At 41.1% G+C, this 15,187-nt stretch overlaps 1 protein-coding gene across 2 annotated transcripts; it reads right to left on the reverse strand.

Annotated features, from left to right (window-relative positions):
* Positions 1-312: 312 nt before the first annotated feature.
* Positions 313-15,136, reverse strand: SAP30L (SAP30 like). 2 transcript variants are annotated; one of them, XM_073355267.1, is made up of 4 exons: positions 14,525-15,134; positions 12,056-12,178; positions 9,608-9,706; positions 313-6,029 (listed from the first exon to the last, which is right to left on the reverse strand). In XM_073355267.1, the coding sequence occupies exons 1-4, from the start codon at positions 14,708-14,710 to the stop codon at positions 5,901-5,903; spliced, it is 537 nt and encodes a 178-aa protein (XP_073211368.1). In that variant the 5' UTR covers positions 14,711-15,134; the 3' UTR covers positions 313-5,900. The 2 variants fall into 2 exon arrangements, with proteins under 2 accessions (XP_073211368.1, XP_073211369.1); XM_073355268.1 differs by lacking the exon at positions 9,608-9,706 and having other exon boundaries at positions 14,525-15,136.
* Positions 15,137-15,187: the final 51 nt, after the last annotated feature.

Here is a 15,187-nt window from a genome sequence, read left to right on the forward strand (position 1 = left end):
TGGCTCATACCCCCTACACTACAAGAGGCCTTATGTCAGAGGAACTACTCATCCAGCTAAGGAGTTGGTAAGACTCCTTTATTTGACACAGGGGGATGGCATTTTTCCTCACCCCTCTACTTCCCCTCCCATCTCTGCAATACTTGAAGTCCTGGGGACAAAAAGTCAGCACAGGGAATCAAAGTGAACCCAGGTGTCCTATGTGGCAGTGAGAAGCACTACGTCTAGATCATCCCAGGAACCAAATCTCCTAAGCCAGTCACTGGAAGCGAATCCTATTCAGAGAGGCAAACAGAGGGAACTTGGAGCGTGTTGCTAGATAGATCATTTATTAAAAGTGAAACTCAGGCATTTATAGCTTTGTCTGACAGGACAGAGTTAAAGTCTCATACACGGTGGGAGCAGAACATTTTCTACATCTCAGAGAAAATTATACAGTTTCACTATAAGTTACTAGAGTTACATTGACAGTACACAGCTATCTTACATCAGTAAAAATACAAGATATCAAAAACATTTGGCATAAGATCAGCACAACATGTGGGAGGCCGTAATGAAAGGGAGAATGATTTTTTTTCTCCCAGTAAGCCTGGTACAGAGTAAAAGGATTAATTTTTTAAGTTATCCGATGCGTCTCCTCTCGGTGTTCCAGCTGTGGAATGGGACAAGACAAGAGGGATGAAGACAACAAATGAAAGGCAAAAACGCAAACCTCGTTCTTTTAAAAACAATAATGGAAATCTATTACGTCAGAGACCTAAGAACCTATTGCAAACTATTTTATACATCAGACCTGATTGTAACTGAAATTCAGAATTTAAGGCAAGAGCCCTCCCACTCCATGAACACTATTTAGTTACTTTCCAACAGAGCTGTGGGTAATGGATAACATGGAAGTGAGAGCAGAGGTTTGTTGCAAAAGTGAATGGACTATCTGGTGCCGTTAAGAGTCCTGTTTACAACTAGAAAGCAGAAACCGAAAACTGAACTTTACCACCTCTCTTATGGTTGATAAGCCCTAGCTGACATGAAGGAACAATAATGAAAAAGAGCAATCAACAATATTCTATTGTGTCTCCATGATGGGCCCTTTAGTGAATCCACTGGGCAGTAAAATGGCTCCCACCTAAAAGTTTAATGTTCCCTCATCTCAATAGTTTAAATTTTAAAGAGAAAACGATGCTAGGGCATTGCAGGAGTAAGAATGGTTTGCTGTTTGAAACAAAAAACAAAATCTTTTCTATCAAGTCCCCCTCCCTGACCACTTCCATTTACCTACCATGATTTCCCACCAGTATTTACATTAGAACCTACCGACAGAAGTAAAGTGCATGGCTCACCCTTTCTCCTTCCCACTACATTTGCGTTTGGCATAAAACACTCATCGCAAAATTTAACACTGTTTAGCTGACTCTTCTTAAAAATGTGTGCGTGAAAGAAGTCCATTTAGCTGGGTTTACATTTGGACCATGTCCTACATGGAGTTCTCTTTGCTATGCTACCTAGTCTGAAATATGTTTGCTGTGGGTTACTTTGGCTCTAGATTTCACAGCTGGTTTGGGTAAGAAGCCATCCTACTGACATGTCTGACTTTCAGTTGCCAGACAGATTTGTGTGTATGTTTTTTTTGTTCGGCTACACATCAAAAGAGCCTCCAACTTTCCTTAGAAGCACGCCTGCAGGTACCAGAGAATTCAATAAAGTCGGAACAACCTTAATCCTCCACTTTTCTGGATCTTAGGATACGTATAAACCACAGCAGTAAGAATGGCACAGCTGTGGTGCTGCAGTTGTGCTGTCCGTGGCACTCTAGAGTAGATGCTTCCGTCACCGACGGGAACGGCTTTTACCACTGACGTAGGTAATTCACCTCTCGAGAGGCAGTAGCTAGACCGACGGAAAGAATTCTTCCGGTGATCTAGCTGTGTCTACAGCAGAGTTAGCTCGACCTAACTATGTTGCACAGGGCATTACATTTTTCACAGTCCCGAGAGATGTAGCTAGGCTGACCTAAGTTTTTAAATCAGGCTTTAATCAGCAAAAGAAACATTAAATATTACTGCAACAGTTTGCTCAAGATATGCAGTATTCAAGATACAGACACAAAACGAGGCCTTGAAAGATGAACACAGAACATCTAAGGACAAAGTGCCCCCTAAGAACTTGCCAGCTTTATCAGCTGCACTTTCCAGTCATCACAATGCCACTGCCCCTAATTTAATCCTATCACAGGACACTTCAAATTCCCTTGCTTTTTCCTTCACTGAGCTCAAGGGATGAAAAAGGTCAGTGATTTCTTTTTCTTCCCCTACAAATACTAGGGACCAGCATAGGACCACTACACAGGATTAAATTAACCCACTGAAGAAGCCTGCAGGAGGGACTCTGAGTTCCATCGTAAGGGTTTAGGGTCTGATCCAAACCCTAATGAAGTTGACAGGAGTCTTTAACTGGATCAGGTTCTTATGTGGACAGGAGGGTTTCCTATGGGCCTTCTGCACTGGATGAATTCCACCCAGAGACTTGGAACAAATTATATACGACTACTAAAGTTTGCGCACCATGGTTGAGTTAGACCGCATTTAAATCCCGTCTGTGAAATGCAAATTCTAAAAGTATCAAGGTAAAAAACTTACACCTTGTGTGAATGAACCACATCCATCAAAGCAATTCTGTTCTCCTGCATCTTCAACAAACCCTGTCAAAGTGCTGAAAAATTTCACACCCCTGAGGCTCAAAAAAAACATTTGCTGTTGAGCATTTAAAACCTGTTGGACAGTATCATTAATGGGCGAGCAGCACAATCAAACACACACAGTGGCATTACACAGAGCAATTGCATTGTTGCGTTTCTGATTATTAAAGTCTAAATGCTCCGAGAGCCACAGGCACTCTGAACATGGCTATTGCTGCTGAATTGACGTGTGATGTCAGTGTCTAGCGTGGGTAGCCACATGAGTGACCAGTCCCTCCACCAAGACACTTGCTCTCAGGATCAAGGCTTGTTATTCTAGCGGAGTTGAGAACAAGAGAATAAGGCATCTCCAAGTGTTCATAAGGCAATGGGATCCCAGGGATCTGAAAACCAAAGATTCCTCTGCTTCTTTGGTGTCCTTCCTCCAACCTCTCCACCTTACAAACTCCTGCTAATGGCTGGTAAACATCTTTCCATCACCACACCTTAGAATAAGATTTTTTTTAAAAAGTAAAGTATAATTGCTTAAGTGAAACCAACAACAATCATAAATTTTATATCAAACACTTAGCTCAGAAAATTTCCTGAATCCCACCTCTGCACAAAAACATTCCAATGAATACACCTGAACAGATGGAACCTGCCACCATATTTCCTTTGTAAAGAATGGCTAAAACACTGCAACAACTTTTTTTTTTTAAGAGCAAATAAAGGAAAAAAAACCCCTAACAACCCCACACAAATTCCATTTTTGGTCTGGAAATCAGGATGAGGCATAACCTACTCATAACTTGAAGACAGATTTTTCCTTAATCACTCTCCTCTGGGTGCATGCATAAAAACTCTGAAGTTAATTATGCAGTCAGAGAACATATCTTCTAGGCATCTGTCCTGAATTATATAAAGCAGATCAATTGACTGATATGGGGTGTTTATTTCATCCTTCCAATAAGGAAGGGACCAGAATAATGGAGACTCTTAAACACTCAAGAAATATTGATGCAAGACATTTGCTTACCATTCCATACACTCCTTCACTGCTTGTGTCAAAGCGCCTTAGGATATGTCTATATTGCAATTAGACACCTGTGGCTGGCCTATGCCAGCTGACTCCCAAGGGACTGTTTAATTGCAGATGTTTGGGCTTGGGCCTCACAAGGTCCTAGAGCCCCGGCTCCAGCCCAAGCTCGATTGGCTACATGGCAATTAAAAAGCTCCCTAGCCCCACGAGTCTGAGTCAGCTGGCACCGGCCAGCTACAGGGTTTTAACTGAAGTGTAGACATACCCTCTGATCTAAATAGTTTGTAAAATTCATACTGAATTGGAGTCTGTGATGACACTTGAAACAATCCACATCCTTCAGAAATGCATCAGATTAAAATGGAATATCTCTATCACTAGAAGTATTTTCTGCATGACACTGGACTTATTAAAAAGGCTGAAGTTTCTTGGCAATCTATTTGGAACATAAGCAAACACTTGAAAGCTCTGCAAATAAACTCAGTTTGCTTAGAGTGGTGACCTTAATTATTTTACCAGATACTTTGGGAAAGCTTAAGATTTCAATAAGTTATTGTATGAACGGTCTGTCTTGCACAATAAGCAATACATACAATATTGAGCTGTGTCTCTTATATTTAGCTATTCAAAGCTACAGACAGTTTCTGCATGTTCAAACCCACAACTGAAAAATTCTAACCAAAGTTCTCCACTGTTCATTTTGCTGCTTAAGGCTTGTTTCATATATGCTCATCAGGTGGGGTCTTGGCATCTCAGAACAGAATAAAAAGATTAAAAAGCTAAAACAGCAGGGGAGTGGTGTGGTTTTTTAAAAATCACAAAGACTACCTTGAATTGAATTTGAGGTCACTGGAAAATGACAGGTCACAATGCTCTTTAGGTTCCCCTTGCCAATTTTGTTTAGGCTGTGAAGATTTGTAAGAACACCTTGGCTTGAAATGACAAAAATGAGTGATTTTAACTTTACTTTTAAAACATGCAGTTACAAAGGACAACTGTGTGCCATTCTACGATCAGCATTATTTCTAGGAAATGTAAATTTAATGCTTATGAAAGGTGAGTGCTTTGACACTCTGTCCATTGCCAAAACAGTGCAGGCAGATGCTGTTCAAATATCGCTTACGCTCGTGTTAGTACACTGGTGACATATCTACCGCTCCTAGAATGGTTTATCTGAAACTGAGACTGGAAGTCAGACCAATCTGTGAGCCAGTCTTGTGACGTGGACCTGCTGAAGACCAGATTGAGAATAAAGTCACTTGTGTGATTTATACCTGATCTGGCCCAGGATAAAGGCTTGAGCCATAAGCCATTGCTTCACCTATCCCCCTGAGCCTAGAATTCAAGAGACACAACAAAGATTTATGTGAATTAATTGGGGCATTTTTAACATGATCAAACCAGTGAATTAATTCACAATATTTGCCTAAATGCCACATATTTCCTTAAATGCCATAAGTCCAGAAAATGCAGATGTTCTCAAATGCTTAAAACAATTCAATTAAATAATGAGTTTTTAAATAAGGTAAAGCAGATGAAAAGGTTGGCAATATCAGTTTGGTTTCCACATGATATGATGTGAGAAATCCATTTTCAAACCAATCAAACAGCGTTCACTGAGTGGATTTGGTGAATTGTAGCATTCATTCACAGAAGTTTGGAACTTGTAGCACTGACTCAGAGAAAGTTGGAGTGTGTTCAGGTTGTGAGCAAGCTTCAGACAGACTTCTGACCCATGCACCTTGATTCTGAATTATAATTCCACTGCTGTTCCAGTCCTGAGCCAAAGCGTGTTGCATGGTGGTTTTGTGATGCAGACTGAGACCACTGAATTCTTTTTACTCATCACCAAAATCACATTCGGAAGCAGGCTTCCAGAAGTACTTTAACACACTGCATCAATGAACTTCAAAGCCACAAAGTCCTACTGATATCTTTAATTCTTCCTATGATCTTTATTCCTTCATTCCAATGTTGGCTTTGACTGGGAAGAAAGTCTTCTTAGGCATGTTGGATGCATGTTTTCAGATAGTCCTGACCAAGAGTGTCTATATCATGTCATTCACACACACAGCATTTAAAATTTTTTACAATATAGTTTAACAGTCTTTATAAGCTTAAAATGCATGACACCACCTGTTCCTTCAATATCATGCTTATTCTCATCCAAAGTCCAACTCATCTTTATTCTAGTTGCTTGCTGCTTTCTGATTTGTGGTCCAGCCTGCTCTTGTTGGTCTTTACCATGTAGATAAAGTAAGCAAGTGTCTCCTTTTCATTCACAGGGATATTTCTGAAGTGGCGGCTAATGGTCTAAATATTATAAAAGAAAAAAAAAAAAGGCAAATTCTTGAATTAAATGCAGAAATAAGCAGAGCTACAGTTTGGTCTTTGTTCATCCTGACATTGATTTAAGGCTGTCAAGTAAAACACACTTTTATGCAAACATGCACTGATTTGAACAGTCAGTCCTCATTTACCCCTTCACTATAGCTAGAATGTGCATATGGGCAGAGAGTTGTCTTGCTAAATCAACAATTTCAGGAGCCAATTCACAAGTGGAATTTGGAAGCCAGGAAGTCCTCCTTTCCTAGGAAAGCATTACAACAGGCTAGTATTTTAGTTAGTAGTAGAAACCACCTCCCCAATCCATTCCGTGCCAAGTTTGCTTGGAGAGAGTTTCCCCATGACTCAATATTTTAAAGAAGAGTGAAGGAAAGCTATCGCCAAGCTTCGCTAAAGTCATCCAAAAGAGGTAGAGACTTGGCAATGTAAACAATGCAGCTTCAATGGACCTTTGCCCACATTAAAACACATTGGAAGCTTTCATAAAAGGAACTGAAAGGGGATCCACAACAGAAAAAAAGCTAGGGCTGCTATCTCAAACTCTGGTAACAACCCTGGACAGTTAGGTTGCTTTTCTCATCCAAAGGATAAATCTAATGTAAAAAGGGTCTTGCTGGGCCAGGATTAGGAGATGTGCTTTCCCCTATGGTGGGAACATCTCTTTCAGTACCCAGCACAACTCCAGAATTGGTTTTTGATGCAGGTTGAACAATATGAATCACTCCAAGAAGACTTATGGAAGTTTGAGTTTTCCTTACGGTGGGTTAGAAGCAGATGTCTAAGAGCCTCAGGCAGAAGTGATTCAAGCATGGGAGCTGGACGAGGATCCAGCGTAGGGTCAAAGCTGCTCAAACTTCACAGGAAATCTGGGAAGTGTGTGACAATTTTAAGTTAGGCTCCCCTTAAGGTTAATCTCTGCTTGCATAATAGTTTTGCTGGGGATACTAATGTAAATGTGCTTCAGTACATAGCGCTTGCCAACAAGAGGGAATTGAAAGACTGCTTACTCATTAGCTAGAACACTACAAATACATGATATACCAATGAGGATCTACATCCCACCCTTCACCTTGTTACTCTATGCCATATACTGTACAACATTATCAACATTAATTCTGTACTCTACTTTGAAAATGAGCAACAAAACATTTTACAAAGCCGCCAGAATTTTGCGTGCTGTATGGTGGTAAAAGTCCTGGGCCTGCAGAAAACACAGTGCAATTTCTGCAGAGGTAAGGTTAACCTGATGAGAGCAGAGCTTCCCTAGGAACACATTCAGGTGAAATCGGGGCAGGAGTGGGGATTCTGTAACACTGGCCTGAAGCACAACTGCCTTGAACATTAGAATATCTATTAAGGACACTACATCTATCTGTAGTACTCCTTGTATAGAAGAGCTACCCAAACTCTTGTCTCAAGTGGAGGACAGAAGGAGGAGACAGCTCTTTAATGGCTTATTAAGAACAGCCATACTAGGTCAGACCAATGGTCCATCTAATCTGGTATTGGGTCTTCTGACAGCAGCCAGTGCCAGGTGCTTCAGAGGGCATGAACAGAACAGGCAATCACTGAGTGATCCATTCCATCACCCTCTCCCAGCTTTTGTCAGTCAGAGGCTCGGGACACCCAGAGCATGGAGTTGCATCCCCGATCATCTTGGCTAATAGCCATTGATGGACCTGATAATTTTTTAACTCAGTTTTACTTTTGACCTTCACGAAATCCCCTGGCAACGAATTCCACAGTTCTGACTGTGCATTGTGTGAAGAAGCACTTCCCTTTGTTTGTTTTAAACCTGCTGACTATTAATTTCATTGGGTGACCCTTGGTTCTTGTGGTATGTAAAGGACTAAACAACATTCCTTATTCATTTTATCCATGCCATTCATGCTTTTATGGTCATCTATCATATCCACTCGTAGCCATCTCTTTTCCAAGCTGAAAAGTCCCAGTCTTATTAATCTCTCCTCATATGCAACCTTAATAATTTTTGTTGCCCTGCTCTGTAATTCTTCCAATTCTAATTTATCTTTTCTGAGATAGGGCAACCAGAACTGCATGCAACGTTCAAGGTGTTGGGAGTACCACAGATTTATACAGTGGTGATATGATATTTTCTGTCTTATCTATCCCTTTTCTAATGGTTCCTAACATTGTTCGTTTTGACTGCCACTGCACACTGAGCAGATGTTTTCATAGAACTAGCCACAATGACTTCAAGATTTCTTTCAGAGTGGCAACAATTACTTTAGATCCCATCATTTTGTATGTACAGTTGGGATTATGTTTTCCAATGTGCACTATCAGCACTGAATTTCATTTGCTGTTTTGTTGCCCAGTCAACCACTTTTGTGAGATCCCTTTATAACTCTTCACAGTCTGGTTTGGACTTAACGGTCTTGAGTAATTTTGAATTGTCCAGAAATTTTGCCATCTCTTTACCCATTTACCCCCTTTTCCAGATCATGTATGAACCGCACTGCTCCCAGTACAGATCCCTGGGAGATATTGCTATTTATCCCTCCACATTCTGAAAACTGACCATTTATCCCTACCTTGTGTTTCCTGTCTTTTAACCAGTTACTGATCCACGTGAGGCCTTTCCCTCTTATCCCACGACTACTTACTTTGCTTAAGAGCCTTTGGTGAGGGCCTTTGTCAAAGACTTTCTGATAGTTCAAGTACACTATATCCACTGGATCACCCTTGTCTACAGATTTGTTGATCCCCTCAAAGAATTCTAACAGACTGATGAGGCATGATTTATTAGGTAAGCAAGGTATGTCAGGATCATGGAAGGAAAGAGAGAAGGGAAGAACTGGGTTAGTGACTCTGCTTTTAATATGAAGAAATGCAGCCCAACTGCACTAGGCAGAGAATGGAGAAAAACGAAAACAATATGACATTTAAAATGACTGTTAAATCATGCTGTATGCAGTGTAGTTATAGCTCTGTTGGTCCCAGAATATTAGAGACACAAGGATAGTGAGGTAATATCTTTTATTAGACCAACTTCCATTGGCGAGAGAGAGAAGCTTCTGAGCCACACACAGAGCTCTTCTTTGGGTGACCTGAAGAAGAGCTCTGTGTGGCTCAAAAGCTTTTCTCTCTCATCAACAGAAGTTGGTCTCATAAAAGATTACCTCACCCTCCTTGTCTCTCTGCTAGAATGTGTCTCAGGAGTTTGGTTTTACAGCTGTCCCCAACTAATAGCTTGAAAATTGGTAAATACACAGGACAATAAGAGTCCATTTTCTGATTCTATTCACTCTGCCATCATTAATCATTCACTTTTTAACGAATTAGATGGATGGAAAGAAAGGAGAACAAACAACAGCTACTGCAAAATGTTCCTCAGGATCCTTCTCATGGGAAGGAGAATACACTTATAGCAATTCACTGGAAACCAGCAGCAGAGCATCTGGTATGTACTAGTGATAGAGTCAGTGCAATCACTTGTGTCCAGAAAATGGATGTCAGGTTGGGGAACCGAAAAATACATTTTTCTTCTGTTATAAAAAGCAACTCCCCACACCCTCGCTTACTTCTGCTAGCTGAGCCTTATTGAGGCCAGGCCTGGTCTGTAACTTGTAATGTCTTTTGTACCGTCGCAGCGTGTTCACTTGCAGCTGGAACAGGTCAACCTGGAAAACAGATGCAGGATGACTGGGGTGCAGATGTATCTGAGGAGAGTAGCTCAAACTGGCACTTACTAGCTCAACAGGACTGTTCTGTCTGTATTCAGAGCCACATGGGCTTGCTTTAGTGACAAATATAAGTCTACTTTTTAATTCTTGTTAATGTTGCAGAGCCAAAACAGTCTCAGGGGAGAGAAATTCTGTTCTGGCTCATATACCACAACAGAACGGTTAGCCAATTTACAGCTGTAAGGCCAAATTCTGCTCTCAATTACACCTCCGCATCCTCAGTAATCCTTTCACTTGTAAACTGAGTGAATCTGATAAGCAGGTCATTTACACAAAAATAGTCCCCCAATGCCATTTTTAGAGAGTTGTTTTTCAGAGAAGAACCACACTAAGAATTATAGAGTTCTTTGTTACAAACAGAAATCATAACTCACTGCTGTTCCCACAGAGTTTAGAAACTTGTGGCTGAATACCATCTTATTACCCACTGAGCAAATGGCTAATGTCATAAACTGTTGGGTTTCCGGGCACTGTGAAGGAATGAACTCAACCAGGGATATTTCAAAATGTAAACACACAATTTCTACAGTGAGAGTGAAAAAACTGCACAAAGGGCAGGCAGAAAGTGCGTGCTTCAGTAACAGTCCAGGTGAAGGGAACTTTAAATGTAAATTGAAAAACTCCCTCTTATGTTTTAAAGTATGCGTTGAATGTTACTTAACTTTTGTTATCTGCAGCATATGGCACAGAAATTTAATTTTGTTGTTAGTAATGTTTTTAGGAACTATGACGTCCTGCCACTGGCTCCTGTATTAACTAAGCAACGTATTAGCGTGTCAGGTATGAGAAATACCTCTAAAGCAAATGAGCCAGCCCAGAAGGGCTCTGTTAAGTAATTATTTCAATTTATTATTGTAGCACACTTAAAAGTGTGCTCAATGCCCAAAGTACAAATAATAATACCACCTAATACCATCAGTAGATCTCAAAGCACTTTACAAAGGAAGTCAGTTTCATAACCCCATTTTACAAACGGGGAAACTGAGGAATAGAGAAATTAGATTAAATAAGATAATGTGGCTCTTGTCTCAAAGATTTTATAATTTATTTGTTTCATGGTTTAATACAGGTGTTAAAACAGGTATATTTAAAGGTGTTAAATACATAAACAAGTGTTTTTAATTTATAAGGGGGGGGGGTCACACTCAGAGGCTTGCTGTGTGAAAGGGGTTACCAGTACAATAGTTTGAGAAACACTGGTTTAAGAGTATTATTAAATAATGCTGCTCTGGGATGTAAAAAGTATTATACATATTTCAAAACTGCACAACATCATTGAATGTTGCTTAGTTAAGCCCACATGGGCTGACTCCATTACCATAGTGGAGAGTCTGAAAGCTGTGATATCCCTGAATGATGCATGCTGGGTTGTAGCACCAATCAGGAATCATGCAGTACAACTTGACGTGCATTCATTTTTTTTTTTAAATAGTAACTTTAGAATAGTGTATATGCTGACTACCCCCTTACTTGTTGTTTAGGCACACTCTATTAGAACTGGAAGAAATTTTTCAACTAATAGATTTGCTGAAAAATGCAGTCTCAGGGCAACTGAAACTATTCACGGTTTTTGGTCAAATTCAGTGAACATTTTCAGCTGAATATATTTTTTTTAAAAATGTAAAAGTTTTGTTTTGAAATTTGGGTCAATTTGTTTTTTAAAAAGCGTTAAAAAGCGTCACCCCCCCAAAAATGTAACAAAATAAAAACAAATTAACTTAGGGTCCAATGAAACATTTTGTTTGACCCAAAAAACAATTCTTTTCACTTTTGTTTTGGCAAGAAAATAAAATTCTGTTCAAAACAAATTCGTTTTTATTTATTTAGGTGGTTTGGCCACTGAATTGAAAAATAAACTATTTTCTCAGCTCTACTCCCTGCATATAAAATTGTAGGCTTGGACTTCTTTTCCACAAATCTTTTCAATTCCTCTTTTATAGAAAGTTTTAAGTGGACATGTATATAGAAGAAATCTAGTAAAGCCAGGAACTGGATCATTCCAGGGTGATGAAAGAAAATGGAATATGCTCACAAAACAAAATCAGAATAATCTCCCTCAATATAAAAATTATTCCTGAAGGCACTGTTACTTCCATAAGAATTTAGACAAAGCTGCAATTTCAGTGAAAGAAAGAGTCTTCACAGATATATGAAAGTGCTCAAATGTCCCTATTTCATGGACTTGAAAGGATGTATGCCTTCCCCCCAAGACAATAAGGTTCATGAAATTTGAACACGGCAGACACTGGCAATAGCAGCCAACATCCGCTTTTGTAAGACACTTACTTCTGGGACATCCATCTCATGCTCAGGAGAGTCTCCTCCATCATCGCTAGTTTTCCTCTTCCTTTTGTTTCGGACACTCTGAATGAAATTCTTGTGGAAATCACAAATATACAGGTGCCTTACCTAAGAGTAAAAAGTGGGGGAAAAAGCAATCAGAGTAGTTATTATATAAAAACACTGTATCAGACTACGATCAATTATAAAGAAATAATACACAGGACACATTTGCTGCACTACATTTAACACTATGAAAATTGGTATATTTGAATCATGAATACTCGTGAATTATGGAAATAAGCTCATCGTGTGAATGGCTAGGGCTGAGAAGAGGCAGAGGAAAATGAAGGGTTCCTAACAGCCTGAGTTGAAATTCAATCTCTAATAATAATGCTAAATTTATGATGTCACATTCACTTTTATGAAACCAATCAAATGTCACAAAATAAAGGATGAATTCTCTACAGGATCATGTCTCTTCACTTCTGAATTGAGCTGTAGCTGAGCTGTGAAGAATAAGGTTCTGAATCTGTGAAGATTTATGCATGTGTTTACCTTGATGTACACAAGTAATCCCACTGAAATCAGTGAGATTACTAACGTGCATGTTTTCAGGATCAGGACCTAACCCCTTACCAAACAACAGAAGAAGACAGACTAACTGACTACTTTTTGTACATTAGAATCTTATGTACGCTGCTACTCTGAAATCTTTCTAAAAGTTCGCCCCAATATGAAAGTCCCTGTTAAGAGGGCATTTTCTAATGAAAACTAACATTCTCTAAACTGACTGTAAATGACAGAAATGAGTAGATGCTAGTCCAGTACAAATGCCTTTAAACTGTAAAGAAAGCACTTTGTACAGTCAGTTTAATCCTTTCTGCCCGTTTAGTTATTTCATTGGTTTCCCCTTTCACTTTTGTGGTCTTTCATATGTAAGAAGGGAAACAAAATATTAAAAGATAGTAAAATTTGACTCACATTAGAAAGATTCAGGGACTACTCTGAGAGGTGAAATACGTGATTTAAAAAAAATTACTAGATTTCAAGTTGAGTCTCTCTCTTTAAAGTGATTTTCTCCCTTGTTGCTGTGTGAAAGATGGTCACAAACAAGAGGAAAAGTGAAATCAACCATATGAAATATGCCATTAAATGGACAAAGTACACTCAAATTAAAGCAATATGCCATTAAATGGACAAAGTACACTCAAAGTACACTCTAATTTCTTTCAGTTGTCCTAATCTTATGGCTGCTTATAACAACTGCAGGCAAAAAAAAAAAATTCTGATGGAAGTGAGACTTATGCTGATGGAGTTACTTTAAATAGAAACTTTCTCCATAAAGACTATGGCTGCTGAGCTCAGATGTATCCTCCTCCCAGTGAGGGTCCCATTTATAGGCCTGACGGACCGATGTCTCTTAAAATGATCATTAATTGGCTGGCAGCAGATAAGCCAACCAATAAAGAAGCTCGCAATTTTTTTCATTTAAAAAATGGTTATGTCAACTGTTCAGTCAGATGTGACAGTTTTTAAATGATTGCTTCATGGGAACAGTTCGAAGCTTTACTTATGTAAATACCTCCCAACTGGTCGGGATCTGTGGAATTAAAGTTACCTCTTTAGTAATCACAGCAGTCACAAGTACCTAACAGTGGCTGAAGTGGTACTACTGTCTTCAAAACTAAGAGAAAATGGCCTTTTCTCTATCCTTCCGCACAACATGCTCACTGGAATGCAAGATGCTTCTCCTCGAGCACCTATCATCTGGAAGGTTTCAGAGTAACAGCCGTGTTAGTCTGTATTCGCAAAAAGAAAAGGAGTACTTGTGGCACCTTAGAGACTAACCAATTTATTAGAGCATGAGCTTTCGTGAGCTACAGCTCATTTCATCAGATGCATATCGTGGAAACTGCAGCAGACTTTATATATACACAGAGAATATGGAAGTCTGGAAGTCCTTTTAAATCTCTCACTACTTTACTAGCCCTACTTCTCACTTCATCGCCAGTTGATCTCTCCCTCTCTCTTCTTCCAGACCTTTTCTCTGTCCTCTACATCTTTTACAACATTAGTAGTGATATTTAAATCTGTAAAATCGTTTGGAATAAAGCCTGCAAAATAAAGGGTCACATTAGGTATACCTACACTTCCTATTCCCTTCAGAGGGGGAAAGAACCCTAGCATTGTCAATCCGGTGTCTAAAACATTGCCAATGTGGCTCAATAAACACAATTTGCAACGTTCAAGGCACGCTGTCTTCAGTTTGGTCCCAAAATCCATGCAATGCCAGGTGTAACTGCAGTCTGGTGGTACCAAACGGTTGTATAAGGCTCCTCCCCTGCACTGTAAAGCAGATGCTGGGTTCCAGCCCAGAAGAGGCCACACTGCAGTGGCTCATGAACTTCGCAGAGCACTGTAGGCGCCTTTGGGCCACATAAATGCAAGGCTGCGACCCGGGTTGCAACTCACACTTTTGTCGATGTCCAGCTTGAGCTTCTTCTGGGAGATGCTCTTCTGGATCCTCTTGCTGAAGGAGGCATTGCCGGCCGGGCGCACACAGCGGTCCCCGTCATCAATCAGGCAGCAGCTCTGGCCGTAAAAGGGGGCAGCGGGGGGCCCATCCCGGCTGTCCTCCTCGGTGCTGAAACCATTCATCGCCCGGCCCCGCCCGGAGAGTAATGGCAGGGAGACACCCGGTGCCTCCCAACGGCGGAGACTGCGACCCCCGCAAAGAGAGCGGCTCCAACACCCAGCGCTCCCACCCCCCCGGGGGGCCTAAAAACTCCCGGCAGCGTCCGAGCCCGGGGCCCCCTAGAAACTCCCGGCAGGTCCCAGCCTCCCCCCCGGGGGGGGGCCTAGAAACTCCCGTCAGCGTCCCCGAGCCTCCTCCCCGGGGGGGCCTAGAAACTCCCGGCAGCGTCCCCGGGCCGCCCCAGGGGCCCCTAGAAACTCCCGGCAGCGTCCGAGCCTCCTCCCCGGGGGGGCCTAGAAACTCCCGGCAGCGCCCCCAGGGGCCCCCTAGAAACTCCCGGCAGCGTCCCCGGGCCGCCCCCAGGGCTCCCCTAGAAACCCCCGGCAGCGTCCGAGCCCGGGGCCCCCTAGAAGCCCCCGGCAGCGTCCGAGCCCGGGGCC

This window comes from Lepidochelys kempii, chromosome 8 (genome assembly GCF_965140265.1).
Source record: "Lepidochelys kempii isolate rLepKem1 chromosome 8, rLepKem1.hap2, whole genome shotgun sequence".
In the NCBI taxonomy this organism is placed as follows: Eukaryota; Metazoa; Chordata; order Testudines; family Cheloniidae; genus Lepidochelys; species Lepidochelys kempii.

Coding starts and splice junctions, on each gene's coding strand:
- SAP30L (XM_073355267.1), bottom strand. CDS start 14,710: ATGAATGGTTTCAGCACCGAGGAGGACAGCCGGGATGGGCCCCCCGCT. Junction 9,707..12,055: donor ATGAGATGGATGTCCCAGAA/GTAAGTGTCTTA, acceptor TCTGTTTTCCAG/GTTGACCTGTTCCAGCTGCA. Junction 6,030..9,607: donor ATAAGGCTCAGCTAGCAGAA/GTAAGCGAGGGT, acceptor TATAATATTTAG/ACCATTAGCCGCCACTTCAG.